The sequence below is a fragment of the Eufriesea mexicana genome, unplaced genomic scaffold, assembly GCF_001483705.2.
Source record: "Eufriesea mexicana isolate 0111107269 unplaced genomic scaffold, ASM148370v2 scaffold1723, whole genome shotgun sequence".
Taxonomy (NCBI): domain Eukaryota; kingdom Metazoa; phylum Arthropoda; class Insecta; order Hymenoptera; family Apidae; genus Eufriesea; species Eufriesea mexicana.
In genome coordinates, this window is record NW_016909858.1 from 324,229 (window position 1) to 342,424 (window position 18,196).

At 27.0% G+C, this 18,196-nt stretch overlaps 3 protein-coding genes across 15 annotated transcripts in view; 1 reads left to right on the forward strand and 2 right to left on the reverse strand.

The window, feature by feature from the left end:
• The window catches only part of Syp (synaptotagmin binding cytoplasmic RNA interacting protein), a 38,013-nt gene extending 31,534 nt beyond the window's left edge, over positions 1-6,479 (reverse strand). For 9 of the 13 annotated variants that reach the window (XM_017901747.1, XM_017901744.1, XM_017901742.1 and 6 more), the window contains exons 1-4: positions 4,893-5,068; positions 3,337-3,722; positions 3,131-3,238; positions 2,805-2,981 (exon numbers count right to left, since the gene is read on the reverse strand). In XM_017901747.1, coding sequence (XP_017757236.1) covers positions 2,805-2,981; positions 3,131-3,238; positions 3,337-3,722; positions 4,893-4,920 — 699 coding nt within the window. In that variant the 5' untranslated portion in view covers positions 4,921-5,068. The other 4 variants (XM_017901743.1, XM_017901740.1, XM_017901746.1 and 1 more) reach the window with 3 other exon arrangements.
• Positions 6,480-9,315: 2,836 nt separating this feature from the next.
• Positions 9,316-13,095, forward strand: LOC108548632 (uncharacterized). Its single transcript, XM_017901671.1, has 12 exons — positions 9,316-10,104; positions 10,187-10,305; positions 10,388-10,532; positions 10,604-10,733; positions 10,831-10,996; positions 11,158-11,338; positions 11,426-11,784; positions 11,867-12,023; positions 12,146-12,277; positions 12,432-12,549; positions 12,661-12,815; positions 12,907-13,095. Exons 1-12 carry the CDS (start codon positions 9,458-9,460, stop codon positions 13,010-13,012), a joined length of 2,415 nt encoding a protein of 804 aa, XP_017757160.1. The 5' UTR covers positions 9,316-9,457; the 3' UTR covers positions 13,013-13,095.
• Positions 13,096-13,943: 848 nt separating this feature from the next.
• On the reverse strand, positions 13,944-15,053 carry Mpc1 (mitochondrial pyruvate carrier). Its single transcript, XM_017901673.1, has 3 exons — positions 14,848-15,053; positions 14,575-14,675; positions 13,944-14,113 (listed from the first exon to the last, which is right to left on the reverse strand). Exons 1-3 carry the CDS (start codon positions 14,901-14,903, stop codon positions 13,959-13,961), a joined length of 312 nt encoding a protein of 103 aa, XP_017757162.1. The 5' UTR covers positions 14,904-15,053; the 3' UTR covers positions 13,944-13,958.
• Positions 15,054-18,196: the final 3,143 nt, after the last annotated feature.

Consider the following 18,196-nt stretch of genomic DNA (forward strand, 5'->3'; position numbering starts at 1 on the left):
GATAATTAAAGTAGTTCTAGCATCGAAAACAATATCCACAATGACAGGTATGAAAGCTAAATAAACAGAAAAGCTGGAAGAGAAAAAAGAAAAGCTGGGTAGGGAAACAGAAAGGAAAAACGATGGATAGGAGAAGACGGAAGCGTATAACTCATAGCTCAACCTAAATATGCGTGGAAAAGAAGACTTGGACCAGAGAGATATTACTCTTCACTAATAAACCGAAAGGCAAGGACCAAAACTGAAGGCGTTATAAGGCATCCGCAGAATGTATGGTTATACGCACGACCATATAATGTCATACCATACCATATCACATCATGTCATGTCATGTCATGTCATGTCATGTCATAACATATCATATATCATATCATATCATATATCATATTATACCATGTCATGTCATGTCATACATCCAAAAAACGCACAAGCCGCGTGCATCCACCCATCTACACATACGCAAGCGCGCGCACACACGTGCGCACGCATACACGCACACAGATCAGTTGATAAAATTGAAAAAGATACACGATAGGTATTAGTATGATGGTTCATCAAGATTAAATCGTGATGGTTTAACCGCTGGAAGATTCTGCGTGTCCTGTGCGAGTGCATGTTGGTTCGTACCTGCGAGTGTGGTATTACTGTCGTGACTACGTATGTTTGCGTGCGTGCCTCTGTGGTATATTGCCGTGATTATTTATATGTGTGTTAACGCGAGCGCATAGGCACATTTATACACGCACGCACGCACGCACGCGATATATATATATATATATATATATATGATATAAAACATAATATGATATGATATACGATATGAAATGATACGATATGAAATGATATGATATGATATGATATATAATATGATATGATATGATATATGATATTATATGATATGATATATATGATATATGATATGATATATAATATAATATGATATGACATGACATATAATACGATATTATATATAATAGGACATAATAATATGATATGATATATGATACGATATTATATATAATACGATATAATAATATATGATATGATATGTGATACGATATGGTATACGATATATGATATACAATATATGATATATGATGTGATACGTGATATATATTATGTGATATGTGACATGTGATATATGATATATATGATGTGATATCATATCATACGATACGATATATATATACTGTTCTTGTTTTGTTTCTTTAGGCTCCATAATCCATACCATCTACAACCACTACTTAAAAGCTACCACTCGTAAGTTACAATACAAGTAGACAGGTAGGTATAGGTAGATAGGTAGGTACACACGCCTCGAATTCACTTTACCTGTTAATTTACCAAATTCCTCCAAGATCTCCTCTTTGCCTTTTGACTTTGGTATGTTCCCCACAAAAAGTCGTAGATTAGGAACGCTAATCTTTACTTTCAGAATCTTGCCGGGTTTTATTTCGTGATTATCGAGCTGTGGGATGAAGAAAAGAAACACATGCCTAATATTGTTCCAATGATATACATTTTATGTTTTATCTAATTGCGATAAACAAAAGAATTTAGGAAATTTTTTTTCAAAAATGCAATTTAGTGAAATAATTAACATGGCCTGGTTCCATGAAAGCGAGAAAGTGGCATGCGCTTTGTCGCTCGAGTCTTCACAATATAGGAAACCGGCGTTCACGTATGTGCTCCTGTAAACAGATTTCAAACCTACCAATTTCAAAATTTTGTTACAAAAATTGTCACTGTCCAACGGAAGTCAACCAATTAGGTAAAAGTACCCCTAACCAATTAAACCACGCTAATTTTCTATTCACATCTTCAATGTTTATAAAAATTCTCCACTCCCAATTTTGCCCACTGAGCAAAGAGGAGAGCTGGAAAAAGAAACTCATCCATAGGACATTAACGTATGCATGTATATATATATATACATACGTACGTACACATATATTGATGCGCGTATGTGCGCGCGCGCTTACGCGTGTATACCGAGATGTATTCGTATATGTATACATATGTACATACGAGTTAATGTATCTTTATATGTATGTGCGCGCGCGCATGTGTGCCTATAATTTTATGCATATGTGTAATTATTTTTCAACTTTATTTTATTGTTATTAAGTATTTGGGATGTGTTGGGCATAATTATATACTTAAATATAAATTAGTGGTCAGGGACATATATGTATATGTATGAAACAAATATGTGGATTGTTCCTAACTAAAGACATTGAATCTCAAATTTTGTTACTTTTAACCATTAATGAAACAATGCTAAAACATTTGCGTTAAAACTACCATAAAAAAAAAAAAGAAGTAAAGGAAGAAAGAGAAAACGCAAGTCACAACATAGAACAAGCCACATGGGAATATGAAAAAAAAAGAAAAAAAAAATGTATTCGAAATGTTTAATACAAAAAGAAAAAGAAGAAAAAGAGAAAAATACTATTTTCGATTCGATGAACTTCAATGGAATTTCGAAATTTCGACCAATCGATTATCATTTTTATTTTAAGACAAACTGTAAGACAAGAACTAAAAAGTCAAGTAAAACATATTATAAAAACAAAAAGGAAACAAAGAAATAGAATATATGTAATAACATTTAAACATTTCGAAATTTTGTTTATTTTGGTAGCAATAACAATTTTGTAACATTTCTAAATTTTTTCTAAACGAAAGTGAAGGGAATTGATATATTCATAAAAAGATATTGTAAACTAGGATAACAGAATTTGTACGCTTCACAAACATATATCTACATAATAATAAAAAAAATTCAAAGAATATCTACATACCACTCTAACAGCTTCCTGTGCTGCTTCCCTATTAGTAAAAGTGATAAAAGCATATCCTCTGTTGCAACCTGCCATAGGATCCATCATTAATCTCAAATCCCAAATTTTTCCACATTTCTCAAACAGAGGAATTAATTCATCTTCATACATATCCTTTGGAATTTTTCCACAAAATACCTTTTATTAAAACAAAAACATTCCTTTTACATTTTATAAGGTAAAACTACATAAAAAAGTTAAAACAGTAACATTCAATTTAACAAATAAAAATAATAAATAGAATTACAATCAAATTTAGTAAAAAGAAAAATAACTTATTGATTTACCTCACAACCAGTTCCTGGTGTAGGACCCTCCCAATTTGGAGGAGGACCTCCATATTTTCTTTGTCCAGTTGTTACATCCAAAGGATAACCAGTGCGTTCAAGAATCATCTAAAATATTGTTATTAATTTTATATAAGTTCTATGAAACAAATTATATATGTAAATAGTTATAATAAATAATAAACTTATTAAAAATTAATGTGTACTTTTATCTTGTCCTCATCTGGTGCTTTTGGAGTAGTGCTAGTACCAGTGCCTTGCCCAGCACGGCTTTTCTGTCTATAGGTTTTCATTACACCACAAAGATATGCAGATTTGTTCGATACGTGTTCTAAATTAGATTCAAGAAACTGTGTGAGTACATTTAATGCCCCATCCACAGGGAATTCTTTTAAAGCATCTAATGCTCTTTCATCCAAATCTACATGAGCTAATTTTCCTGTTTTATATATTTCATCCAGTTTTGCGGCTACTTTTTCATCCAATCCATACTGAATCAACTTTGAAAAATCTTCTGTTCTTTCTACATATTCCATTTCCTCCTTAGACTGTTTCTCTTCCATTTTTATTTCCCCATTTCCTTCTGCCATAGCTGAAACAAATTATTTTAATTCCCAGAACAAAAATTTGACTTAGTTTACTTTATTTAATGTAAAATTTATCCTGTTTATTTATTATTTTAAAGTAACTACAAAGAATAAAACTTTTAACATTTTTAATTGGTATTTATCACCAAATAACTATGAAATTTAATAATAAATTAACAAAAACTATTTGTCTTAGTAATAAATTGTAGATCAATGTATGGAAAAATCAAATAAATTATTACATTAATGTACGCATTATATCATTCATATTTATTATATTATGGATCTGTCCCTTCATTTTAACATAAAAATATAAAATTAAAATATTCTATAAATATAAAAGACTAGAAATCCTAAATTATATCTTATACCATCTAAAAATATTATTTAGTATAACATGTATACAATTTTTAAAATAAATTTTAATATTTGTTAACTAATTACAAACATTATCAACAACTTCTAATTAAGTAACTAAAAGAAACTTAATAATTGAAAAATTTTAAAACCTTTTATCATTTTATTTTACATAGAAAATAACAATGCTTTTATCTTTTTTCTAATAATATTTGTAATATCATTTGTAATTTTTCATAATTGTGTAATATTGCTTTTAAAAATTCATATTGAAAATTTTTAATATTTAATACTCAAATAATCTTTTCAAATAAAAATATAAGTTACATGTAAGATTATGAACAAAGTGTATAAGGAAAAGTAAAACAAAATATTTATGAAAAAATATATATAAATAACTAAAAATCAAATTAAAAAGTCTTGAAACACTTATGGACGAAAATAAAATACACAAATACATATAATAGAAAAAGCTATGAATGTGATTACAACTCAAGCTATACTTCAAGTAACATATAACGCAACCTAGACAATTTCCCGCGTTTGCGAATCCTCAATTTATTAAAACTTTAAAATACTTATTATTGTTAAACAAAAATAGTTACAAAATTTTTATGAATATATCAATTTATCATCGGTGACATCTTATACCTACTCCATTATTTAAAATATACAATAAAGAAGCCTCCATTACTGAACAACACATTTGGAAATACAAAAAATTAATTACTGTAACTTATAGTTTTAAAATAATGTATTTAAGTACACAACATGGAAATTATGCTTCAAAAGAAATGTAATTGCAATTTTTTGCGTACATCTTGCCGGCCGGCAATAGAGATGCATCCATACTTCTTGAAGGATGCAATGCACTTTTACACTCACGATAACATCACATCTGCTGTTCTAGCTAACGAATTTCTGTTCGTGTTTGTTAACGTATTATTAAGAAGACACACTGATAAAAATGATTCACGATATTCGGATCAAGAATAATTGCATATACCTTAGAAATTAAATGAATAAAATCCTCCTGTGAGGAAATGGCGATAGACGTCAACGTGATTGCAGACTACGGGGTTCACAAAACGACGCGCAAAGATACGCTCGAACCCAGCGACACGAGTTAGCCATTTTCCTTTGAAGTATATTCGCGAATTCTGATTGGTTTGTGCAAAAGGTTAAGAAGAAAAAGTTGATCAAGCAATATGTACTCATAAAATAACGAATTTTGTATTTTAAATGTACATGCACAATGGTATGTTGATCTTTTTTCATGCAAATTTGGATTACTAATTACACATGACCTATGAATTATTCCCAATTATTATAAATTATTTTTACTAAATAGCATGTATATATGTATAAAATATTCCAAAAGTACTAATGATAATTACATATGCATTATATTAATGTCTTTGATATTATTTAAACAATTTCTTTTTTACGTCTATTCAATAATGAAATGTGGAAATTCACTTTCTGTGAATCAAAGATCACATAATTTATGTCCTTATTCAATTAATAAATCACTTAATAAAACGATTATTACCATGACTTTACAAAGGAAAACCTAGAACATGATATATAAAGTTATTACTTTTAGTCTTTTGTTTTTATTTACTTTATAATTTACTTGTATTATTTCTTTTGAATAGCGAAATAATTAAAATACGAAATAGAACGTAAAAATAACAATCTTAAAAGTTTAACATTAAATTTCACGTAGAAATATCACATGATATAAAGTACATATAACCCTAATGCTTAGTTTGATTTATATAAATATATGTAAAGTAGTATAGTCCATAAACATGTAAGTATATTATTTTATAAATTAAATAAAATAGAAAAGATAAAATAATCCAAGCAAATCAGGATCAAGTGCCATAACCTCCGAAATATAACTATACAATATAAAAGTAATGTACCTGTATAAAATTTGAAATCTTCACAATATTAATTTTGAACAAATTATAAAACAAAACACCAGATACCACACAAAACTGTCACAAGCTTTTAACTGATAGAAGATTCATGTTACAAATACCACCAATATTAACACAAATAGACTTATATGTACTTTTCTTCACTTTCACGTTATATGAAACCGTGTATTCTGATGTATATTACAAATTACATTTAACACTTGATTGTATTGGATAAATTGTAATGCAATGAATTTAGTCTTGTAGGCACTTGCAATGTTCCGATAATATTGCAGTGATGGTAACGGTAAGTGAAGTAAGCCCGGGCGCAGCGTTTTGATATCATGTAGTGCCTACATAGCCGTAATGGACTGTCTCGCTAAAAGAGCGGTGCAGTGGTGCAAGCCCTACAAAACCAAACCAGTTTCCTCGCTTGCTTGCTTGCTTGCTTCTTTGCTTGCTTGCTTCTTTGCTAGTTGCGCCCCAATCCAATCCGATTCAACCGCTTACCACTCTTCGCGGTATATGTGAGCCCCGCCTTAGTCAGGCGCGTCACAATTCTTCTTTGTTCCTGTACCATTCCTTCCAATTTTTATATATTTGTTCTTTTCATTCTTTTCTTACCAAATATCTATATTTTGCTATAATTTACTTTGAAGCATATTTCTTGTAATCTAAGTATTCACTAAATCATTAATTAGTGAATAATGCATTAATTTCGTAATTCTATGTATCATTGTATTTATTTACAATAAAACTGTGATATAACAGTTCAAAGAAATGTGATTTATAGTAAACAGCTATATTGGTGTATAAGCTTGTATTTATAACAGGATTGGAACTTTATGATGATATCAAACTGTATTTAATTAAAAATATAATCGTTACATAGTCGATTACGGAACGTTAAAGACGTTAAAAAAATGCATTAAAAATTATACTCTTTAATTTTAATTATTACGAATATTTTTAATTAATACATAAAAATATTAATTATAAATATACAAATATTTGGCTGTTTTATATGTAAACTGTTAGATATGTAGATAGTACGAAAAAATGTATACAATGTGAATAAGATAGTATATCTGTAACATAGTAATAAATAAATGAGTAAAGAATAAATTATTCTATAAATAAAACTATATGCATATTTTACACGTGAACATAGACACGAATAAATAAATAAATAAATAAATAAATATAGATATAGATATATAGATATGTAGACAAATAAATAGGGAAAATATACACATAAATAAATAAATAAATGAATATATAAATAAGATTTCTATGTAGTTTAATATAAAATTATAAAGTTAATCAAAGAAATTGTATTTTTAAAATCTGATACAGACTACTTCTTACAGATTTGCATGAAAATTGAGTTGAAAGTTAAGACATATATCATCACATATGTATGACGATAAAACATACATTTATTATGCATTCATTTTATATTATCATCAAATTTAAATATTAGCAGAAAATCAACATAATATTATCGAAGAGCAATAAAATAATATAATGTTTCCAGTCTTATTCGTGTGTGCACGCATTATTTCAATAACTTAAAATAAGACTATAAGAAGTAGAAAATTTTGTATTACATTTTCATAGTTATATAAAAAATTAATATCAAAAATATTCTACAATTATTAAATCTCTGCCTTATCGGTGATAAAAAGAAAATTTAATAATTTCATTAAACATTTTCACAAACGCGACGAATATTGTGAAGACAAGACGTTACAGACAACGAGTTACGGTCCTGAATTCAACCGTAAACCGCCTGTCTGGTTGAGCACGCACCCGCGTCCCTCAAAGGAGAAGAAGTAACAAAGACAGATGGTGTTCGTATGTTAGCTCTGAGAAACCTGTTCCTTCAGAATTTTTCCGTTTTCTTAATTTTTATTCGTTCAAAATCCATGTACATCAAAAATTGGTTTATTCGTAACTATAATCAATATTTGTTAATCCATGGGATATTACTACATTGTGCTTCGTTTATCGTTATTTAATATGTATATTTCTTTTTACGCTTTGGTCCTTGCCCCTTCCGTCTTCTACCTTCTCTTTTGTATCTCTCATTACTTAGCTGTCTGCACTCTCCACAGACAATGCATTTTTTGCTCGATTCTAGGGCCATTGTCGTGGGAGGTTGGAATTTTAACGCAGGAAAATCTATATAAATAAATGCATCTTTTTAAGGTTTAAAAACACTTAACGCATTGAAAGTATTATAGCATAAAAACATAATAACATAACTGAACAATGATTGAAAAATATGTAGTTATATATAAGTAAACAATAAAGTGTCAATAGTAGAAGAAATATATACATTCTTTATTATTCCTAAATTAATATTCCTAAAAAGAATAAATATAAATGTAAATAAATTGTTAATAAAATCATTATTGTAAATTATAATTAAAATTGTTACTAATTTTTCATGGCCATTATGAGTATGTTTTACATTTATTTTTGTAAAAAACACTTAATCTAAAAATTATTGTATGAAAAATGTTCAATAATCCTTTAGAAAATTATTTCCCACGTTAACATCAAAAACTTCGTACTACGTGCAGATATTGCAGAAATTTTCTCAGGAACCAGAACAGTCGCATTAAAGATGAGATGGACCCCCAGTAAGTTGTCTCTTCAAAATACTTGTTTAGCTATGAGAAATTCTTTTTTTTTCGTATCTCAAATAAATAGGGGTGAACCTGTATTGGGATAATGCCATAGCAAGCAGAGTACTTACTACATACTTAAAAGAGTCAAACCCTTAGAGAGGTCGTTGTACCAAAATGCTATACCAATTATCATAACAAAAAAAAATTTATCTCTTATGTACTACTTTTAATTTTTGTTTATTTCCTTTTTTCCTAAAATTGTGTTAAGATAATTTTCACAATTTGCTTTTTTCTGATAAAGGAAAGAATATACATCATATAATACACCAATTATATGATATATTATATGTATGTAAATCGTTCTTATAATGTGTTAATAAACAACTATTTATATTTATGATTTTATGTTAAGACATAAGTTTATTAATTGCGATACTTCGATGAATTGATTAATATACATTGATTTTCCGTACTTAGAGCTTGTAAGTAATGATAGTCTGAGCGTTTGCAAAATATTTTCATCGAAATATTAACTTTTAATGAAAGTTAGCTTTAATTCGGTATAGAAATGATGACGTCAAACCCGAACATTATGTAGTAACTTCTATGAAACGTAGTGGCACGACTATATGATTCACCAGTGAATCGAGTATATTTATATTTGGCTTGATGTAGTTTCGTACGAAATGTGAATGAACGTTACGCGCACGTGAAAGAATTTATTTACGTTCCATTCTTTTATGCTTTTTCTATTTTGTATGTTTTAATGAAACACTATACTTGGCTATACATATAGAAACCTAGAATATTTAACAGAAAATGGAATTCATTAATTGTAAAATATATGTGATAGTGATTGCAAGTTTTTATTGTTTGGGCGTTGTCGGGCAATACGAATGGCAAATTAGAGATGCTTTTGATGAAATTCGTTTAAAAATGGATAAGATTAATGATGAGAATTGTCCTATTCAACATGTTGGAGATCTCTATCTACCAGAAGATGCAGTCTCTCATTTACCTGACATTAAAGACATTAATATTAATCCTGTATTTCCAAATAGAACTGCTTTGCTACATCTTCACAATATGGCTCTTAGTAGATCATTTTTTTGGAGTTATATTCTACAATCTCGATTTATACGTCCTGCTATCAATGATACATATGATCCAGGCATGATGTATTATTTCTTATCAACAGTTGCTGATGTTTCTGCAAATCCATATATAAATGCTTCTGCTATATATTTTTCACCAAATATGTCATATTCTCCATCATATAGAGGCTTTTTCAATAAAACTATGCCTAGATTTGCTCCAAGAACCTTTAGAGCTGATGATTTTAATGATCCTATACATTTGGAAAGAATATCCACAAAAAATACTTTCAATGTACAAGATCTTGGTGCATTTACGAGTGACAGCCTCAGCAAAGATTATACAACAGATTATTACCGTATAAATGAATGGTAAGCAACAGTTTAATTAATATTTTAATACACTTTGTGATTATTTATAAATTATTAGGTATTATCAATTTCCTTAATCTAGGTATAAGAAGTGGTTACCAGATCATGTTGACAAAAGACATGACACTAAAACCACTTATCAAGTTGAAATCAGATATGCTAATAACACTAATGAAACATTTACATTCCATGGACCACCTGGTATTGTAATAAAAATAATCGATTAAAAAAAGTAAAATTTCATTCAAAAAGCTTCATCTGTTATCGTTCCTACTTTATCCAGGTGCAGATGAATATCCTGGACCGGTATCTTGGACTAGACCATATTATGATTGTGGAAGATCAAATCGATGGCTCGTTGCAGCAGTTGTACCTATTGCAGATATTTATCCAAGACATACAGGATTCAGACATATTGAATATCCAACGTATATATTTATATATTACTTAATTCAAGGTTGTTTGTTTGGCTTCTATATTAAATTGCATACACTTCTAGTTATACTGCTATATCAGTAATTGAGATGGATTTTGAAAGAATAGATATAAATCAGTGCCCTAAAGGCAAAGGAAATAATGGTCCAAATAAATTTGCTGATACTGCTAGATGTAAAATGGAAAGTACTGAGGTATTAAATGTAATATTAAGTGTAAAGCAATTATTATGTTTTAATAGTTTTAAGAGAAGCTGTTCTTTTTTATCTTGATTTATACACTTTCATATAGTGTGAACCATTACATGGTTGGGGTTTTCGGAGAGGTGGATATCAGTGTAGATGTAAACCAGGTTTCAGGTTACCAAATGTAGTACGACGTCCGTATTTAGGTGAAATCATAGAAAGAGCAACTCAAGAACAATTTTATAATGGATTTGATTGTTCTCGAATAGGCTGTAAGTATGCATAATACTATTTTATCCTCCTACTTTTTATTATACTTTTTATTATAATTATTATTAATGTTATTATTACTATTACTACTGGTATCAGTATATTTTATCACAAATCTTTTTATTCTTTGTTCTTCAATATCTTTTTATTTGTTATGCTACAGGGATTCATAAGATGCCAGTACAATGGGAAAAAACAAAATCACATATTAGAGAAAAATATCTTGAGCAGTTCTATTACTATAGAAATTATTCCATTGGTCCAGAAACATTAAGATCTGAACAAATTAATATAGATCAAACTCTCAAATTTATTTTAAGTGTCAATTCAAAAACTTGCAACAGGTGTGCTAAGAAATATTGATTCTTTTATATTTTCAGTATTCAATTCTATAATTAAGATAATGGAAATTATGTAATTTATATTATTAGTTATACACAAGAAGATTTAACATTACACGGAGACATAAGTTTTGGTGCTAAAGAATTCTTTGAAAATGAAGCAAAAATGGCAACTAGATTGGCAAACTTTATTAGCGCATTTTTACAAATTTCTGATCCTCATGAAGTTTATTCAGGTAAAAGAGTAGCTGATAGGTCACTTACCGAGGATCAAATGATTGGAGAGACATTAGCTCTTGTTCTTGGAGATACTAAAATATGGTCTGCTGAAATGCTATGGGATCGCAATAAATTTACAAATAGAACATTTTTTGCTCCATATGCTTATAAAACTCAGTTAAATACTCGAAAATTTAAAGTTGAAGATTTAGCCAGACTCAATGATGAAGGTAATTTTGAAATTGTTGAACAATATTTATTATTATTATCGAAATATTGGAATCATTGTAAAGATATATTTTTACATTATAGGTAATGTTTATACACAAAAGAATTATTTTCAATTATTAAAACAAAGATGGACAACAAATTTTGATGAGTTGGAAAAATATGACATGAAAATAAGAATTAGGTATAATGAAACTGGCGAATATCTTAAAAAGTATGAGCATTATCCTAATTCCTATAGGTAATTACCTGAAAAAGGAAAATTAATAAAAAAGATGTAGTTTTAATATTAAAAATCAAAGGAAATTGATCTCGTAAATAAAGCTTATTTTAATGTGTCTGAACATATATTCATTTGCATAGGGCAGCAAACCTGAATCACGGCCATTGGACAACTCCGAGCTTTGATTGCAACGGTAAAGTAAAGAAATGGATAATTACCTATGCATCCCCATTTTTTGGTTTGGACAACTTGAAAGAGAAACTGGAATTCAAGTAAGTATTTCTATCTACATGGACAACTATATAATGTATAGTATATGTATGAGAAATCATATGTAAGGTACTCTATAATGATAGAAAACCTGTTTGGTTTCAAAGAAAGGCGATCGAAAAAGGAAGATCACATTTTATATAAAAATTCTTACAGAGGTATTGTAGCTGTTACCATGGATCTACTTCAGCTTGATATCAATCAATGCGGCGATGTGTTTTACACTCCAAATGCATTTAAGAGTACTCACAAATGCGATGAGAAAACTTCATATGTAAGAGATTAAATTCTTTTTATATACATATAATTCTTCTTACATACGCGTGCGCGTGCGCGTATGTGTATTGCTTTATATACATATGTATACTTATTAATACATATATAGTGCGTGCCAATTCTCGGAAGAGGTTTTGAAACTGGCGGATACAAGTGCGAATGCAAACAAGGTTTTGAATATCCATATGAAGACCAAATTACATATTATGATGGTCAATTGGTAGAGGCCGAATTTAATAATTTAATTAATGATCAAAAGACTAGGTAATTTACATTACAAATTAGTATAATTATAACTTTAAAATATAAGTAACGTAATATAAGTAATAATTGAACACAATTACTTGTTTTGTAGATATGATATGTTCAAATGTCGATTAGCTGTTGCTTCGTCAGTTCAAGTTAATCAATTACTGTTACTGACATCGGTAATATTGTACTATTATCTAGGTACTAAATAATTTCTGATAAGTGCGATAGTGTGATGTATTATTATTCCGTCCATTAAAATACGATTTGAAGAATCGTATTTTGAAAAATATTATTCGTCCGCTACTATATAATATCTACCATTCTATTACGTCTTTTTAGCACCATTTTAGGTTACTTTAAGCTTTTATTCTTTTTATTATTATTATCATTAATTTACAGATGATAACATATGTAATAAAAATGTATATAATAGTTCTATTAGAAACAAACATTTAAAAATGCAAAGAAATTAAAAAAAATTATTTTTGTACAATAATTAATTTGAAGCAGTATCGTTTATATACATATACAATGTTTTTGTATTATTAGTTATTTTTATTTGTTTTGTATTTTTTTTATTTTACAATAATGTATTGTAAATATAATTACAATAGATCATTTTGTTGTGTGTTAAATTATTTTACCTTGTTAGTTATAAATAACTTCATGAATACACATTATTATTAAGCTTTATTAAGTTAAAATTAATTAAATCACTTCTTTTATTAAATTAAAATAAACAAACTGAGGTAATTATATAGCTAAAATATCTAAAAAATTAGAATAAAAGTAAAATTTAATTTATTAAAAAAAAAATGTTTACTAGAGAATTTTTACTACTAAGTAATTAAAAGGTATTCAATTTGTTTTTGGATAATGAATAAATTGTTTTATAGAAATATCCAAATGACTTAAAGAACTAAGTAATTTCTATTATAACTGTCAATTAATATTGTAATTAATATTATCTATTAATATGTAATTTACATTTGCAACTATTAAATTTATTGTCCTTATAATGAAATGTGTTATTTTTATTGCTTGATAATTAATTTTCATGTACAAAACAAATGTTAAATTTGTATGTGTACAATGTCATTTATTTGTCACTTAAAATAAATAAAATGAAATGAACACTTGTATCATTATCACTCATTATTCATTTTTATTTACATAATGATATTTAATAAATCTAAATCCTTGAGTAATCTGTGCACCTTCATTTACAAAATGGCACGCAAATAAAAGTAAGTTACGTGGTTCAACTCTCAGTGCAAAACGCATAAACATTGCTGAATACAAGCACAAAGCTGAAAAAGATTAATATAATATCTTATGAATCTTAATACATCTTTATAGTTTTAAAATGTTCAATAATGCTCAAAAATATTCATATGGATACATATAGATTATAAATTGAAACTGAAAAATTATTAATACATTTGAATGATATATTATTTCAATTTTTGTTATGCTGTTACTTTATTATATTATTAGTTATATTTTTAAATAATATGTAAATGAGAAAATCTTACATTTATCTAAATGTAGTTATATATTTGAAATTATAGAACAATTCCGATTATTCTATTGAATTTATAATTACGTAAAGAATAACGAATATGCGAAATATTCATGCATGAAAGTTACAATTATATTTTAATAGATAAAAATATTTTATATAATTTAACTTCACTCGTTTTTATATACGAATGCAAATTTGTAATATGTGCTAAATACATATTACAAAAAATCTAATGTACAAACTAACCAAGTGTCATTTTGCCACTGATGTACTTTGGATCTCTTCGTATATCAGCAATAGCTGCAATAGGAATACCCCAATTAGCTATAGGTCCCCAAAAATGTGTGCTAAAATAAAAAAGTAATATTGAATTTGTTTTTAATTCAACATATTAATAAAATAAATAACCAAATTTACATATATATATACATATATATACATATGTGTGTGTGTGTATATATATATATATATATATATATTTATATATCTCATTATATGCTCAAATTCCATATCACATACCTCATTAAATAATCTCGAGTTTGTTTACTAGATAACAATTTTTGTACACGATTCATTTTAACTTGTTTGTTCTCTCTTTTTTCACTTTTTCGTAGTAAATTGGTTCTGTTTCAAAAGAGACTGAACGAAAGTACGTATATACATACGAGTGAAATAGCTTAGAAGGAATAACAGATATCAGTCTGATTACATAAACGATCAGCACAATGAACTTCTACAAAAAACTGTTTCATAAGAGCTTCAGATTGATATGAGTTTTGTATTGATATCAGTTTAATCGTGTTACTGAGCAATTCGTAATTTGGTAACATTAAAAAAAATTGTATTTTGATTGTTTATTATTTATAGAAATCTTTTAAGTTCACTTTAATTGTCAAATAATTAATGATTACATAATGTATAAAATACAACTTAATTAAACTTATAATTAATACATTGCTTCTTTTAGTAAAAAAATGTAATTTTCTGTATTTGAATGTTTGTTACTTAACAATATTTCGTGATTTGCCCATGATGTTAAAAATACTTTGATTTGAATGAACAAGGGTCGATTAATTAAAATCTCAGAAATAAGTTAAAACATCGAAGCATTAAACATATTTTTAATTTAGAATAATTATTCAAAAAATATATACAAAGTTTATAATATATTATACTACCTTATAAAATTAATTTTCTTTTTTAACTTTCATAATATAATTACAAAGCAAAACAAGATGTTACAAAATGTACAACTATAATTTAAAATTGTTTTCCTATAATATGCAAATTAACAGATCTATATATTGTAGTGAAATTGCAGTAAATATGATTTATAAAATAAATCGATAATGCAAAATTTTGCGTTTTCAATATTACAATTTATTAGCTGAGCTGAATTTAATTTAGTATATATGAAACCAATGGGTATTATTTGATAGCTGTACGGATAAAATACAGAACTAAATTATTATATACATATGTATTTCATAATATAAGAATATTTTTTTTCGATACATAATAAGAGGTACTTGTCGCTCGTTAAATGTTTATTTAACACGTTGACTTCTATGCACTTATAAAATAACATTTGTTTTTACCTTTCATATACGTGTTTCCATTGGTGCTTTAAAAAAATATTGTTACTATAATAATGCTTTTTAAAGATTATAATCTGTGTTAGATAGATATTGCTTATGTATAAACAATTATAATAACAGATTTCATATTAAATTGTAATATTTACTTATGATACAAGGACTATTTTTACTTCTTCCTTTTTTACTATTAATAATTACTCACAGATAAATTTTAGATAAGATATTAAACAATTTATGTTAAATCCTTACAATATCCAACATATCAAAGGAATTATTTTAATAAATATTGATTGTTGTGTGTATGCATGATAAAAGTAGATTATTATTTGACTTCAACTATTCTATGCTGCAATATACATTCAGGATATCATTCAAAAGTATTTTCAGATTTATTTTAATAATCGAGCAACGGATACACACACGACGAACGATGTTTTTTTTTACATATTTCATGCTATCTCTTACTTAATTGTTTGTAGTTTAAAATAAAAAATTCTTAATAGTTATTGAATATTTTCATTAAAATCGCATCTACTGAGCAATATAACAACATATCATTGTATCACATGCATCTATAAATTAAAGATAAACATGCAAAAGTATGTATACAAAAAATAAAATTAATAATTGTAGACAGGAAGTTGGCGTTATTTTTATGATAGTAAGAATGACTCCCTTTGGTATTAATTATTTGTCAAATGTGATGTAACACAATAATCGATTTTTTCGTCAAGCAGTAACTTTATATATTCCGTAAACTTGATTGTTTCTTTGTACAATTAAAATAAATATGATTTTCATAAATCAATGTTCATAAATTATTGATTTAAACATATTGTGTACAAGATTAAGATTTTCCCCTTCATTTCTTTTTTTCCATTTGATACCAATCGATACAGTTACAATTCTAATAGATGATTTAATTGGCTGTAAGAATTCTAAAATTACACGAATAAAAGTTCAAAATTACTGTGAAAACATTTAACTTGCTTTGCCTTGTTAAATAATGTAAAACGTTCATTCCTCGAATAAATAAAAGAAATTAATTTCTTTAATTTCCGATTATCTCTTTTTATTTTCGTTTCTGTTCTTTCGCATGAAAATACGGTTCTTTTATACATATCAAAACATTTACCACTTGCAGTTGTGAATATGGAACCATGTAAATAATCATGAAATAGATATAAGATAGATGTTTCCTTTGGTACATACAGCACTCAATAAGCATACAAATTACTAATAATTATTTCAGCTAATCTCAATACAAATCTTAATATGAAAGTGATAAAAAAGAAACAAAATTGTTTGTAGATTGGAAAAAGTTTTAGATTAATTTTAAATAGTAAATTCTTTACAGATGCAGATTGATATCGTTGTCACTTTGCATACCAATTTAATTTTTTCTCTGTATCTACTGATTTTTATCCATTTTTTGCAACTTCGATTAATTGCTGAGGACAAAGAAAATATTTCTCTTTCCTATAAATACATTATTAACATGTTAATACGTAAAAAAAAAAAACGTATTTTTACTTTGTACATGATACATATGTTGATACAAAAATGAAGTATTCATTTCCTTTGCTTCTTATTAATAATTAAATCTTTAGTTTTTGTTGAATCATTTAAGTATAGTAATAATTATCATATGTTGTTTTTAAAAAGTTGTATTGGTTTGTTAACATTTATGAACATGAATATACTTGTATTGAATAAACTGTTACTGTAGTAACATTTAGCGAATTTTATAATTCTAGTAGAAAATTTTCAAAACAAACAATGATATAGCATACTGTCATCAACTGTATTAGTTATATCTAAAAATTCTATTTGTTTGTAATATCAAGTACAAAAGAAGAATATCAGAATCAATCTTCACATTAGAAATATCAGAAACAGTCATTAAAAATATCTCGTTAATACATCTATTATTGTCAAAAATCGAGACTTTATGTTTTACAGAAATTCAATTATAATATAATAATTGTTAAGAAGCATTCACAATTTTAGTAAATATAATGGTACTATTTACCTGTATTTTTGTTCAAATTACATTATTAACAACGTATTTCTTATGCGATTAATGTTTTCCAAATATTCAATTCTTATTATTGAATCTATATTAAATTATCAAATCCAATGTAAAAATATCTAAGCCATTTGCAAAATATATATAGTATGATAACAAATCAATCAAAATTGCTTAATTTTAAAGGATATTTAAAAAACAGAAGAAATAAATGAGGAGAAAGAAAGGGGGGGGGGGGGGG

Excerpts from the sequence above, each read along its gene's own strand:
- LOC108548632 (XM_017901671.1), top strand. The coding sequence starts at position 9,458 with ATGGAATTCATTAATTGTAAAATATATGTGATAGTGATTGCAAGTTTT. Across the intron at positions 10,734-10,830 it reads GTAAAATGGAAAGTACTGAG|TGTGAACCATTACATGGTTG; the intron begins GTATTAAATGTA and ends ACTTTCATATAG. Across the intron at positions 12,550-12,660 it reads GCGATGAGAAAACTTCATAT|TGCGTGCCAATTCTCGGAAG; the intron begins GTAAGAGATTAA and ends ATACATATATAG.
- Mpc1 (XM_017901673.1), bottom strand. The coding sequence starts at position 14,903 with ATGAATCGTGTACAAAAATTGTTATCTAGTAAACAAACTCGAGATTAT. Across the intron at positions 14,676-14,847 it reads ACTCGAGATTATTTAATGAG|CACACATTTTTGGGGACCTA; the intron begins GTATGTGATATG and ends TTTTTATTTTAG. Across the intron at positions 14,114-14,574 it reads CAGTGGCAAAATGACACTTG|CTTTGTGCTTGTATTCAGCA; the intron begins GTTAGTTTGTAC and ends AATCTTTTTCAG.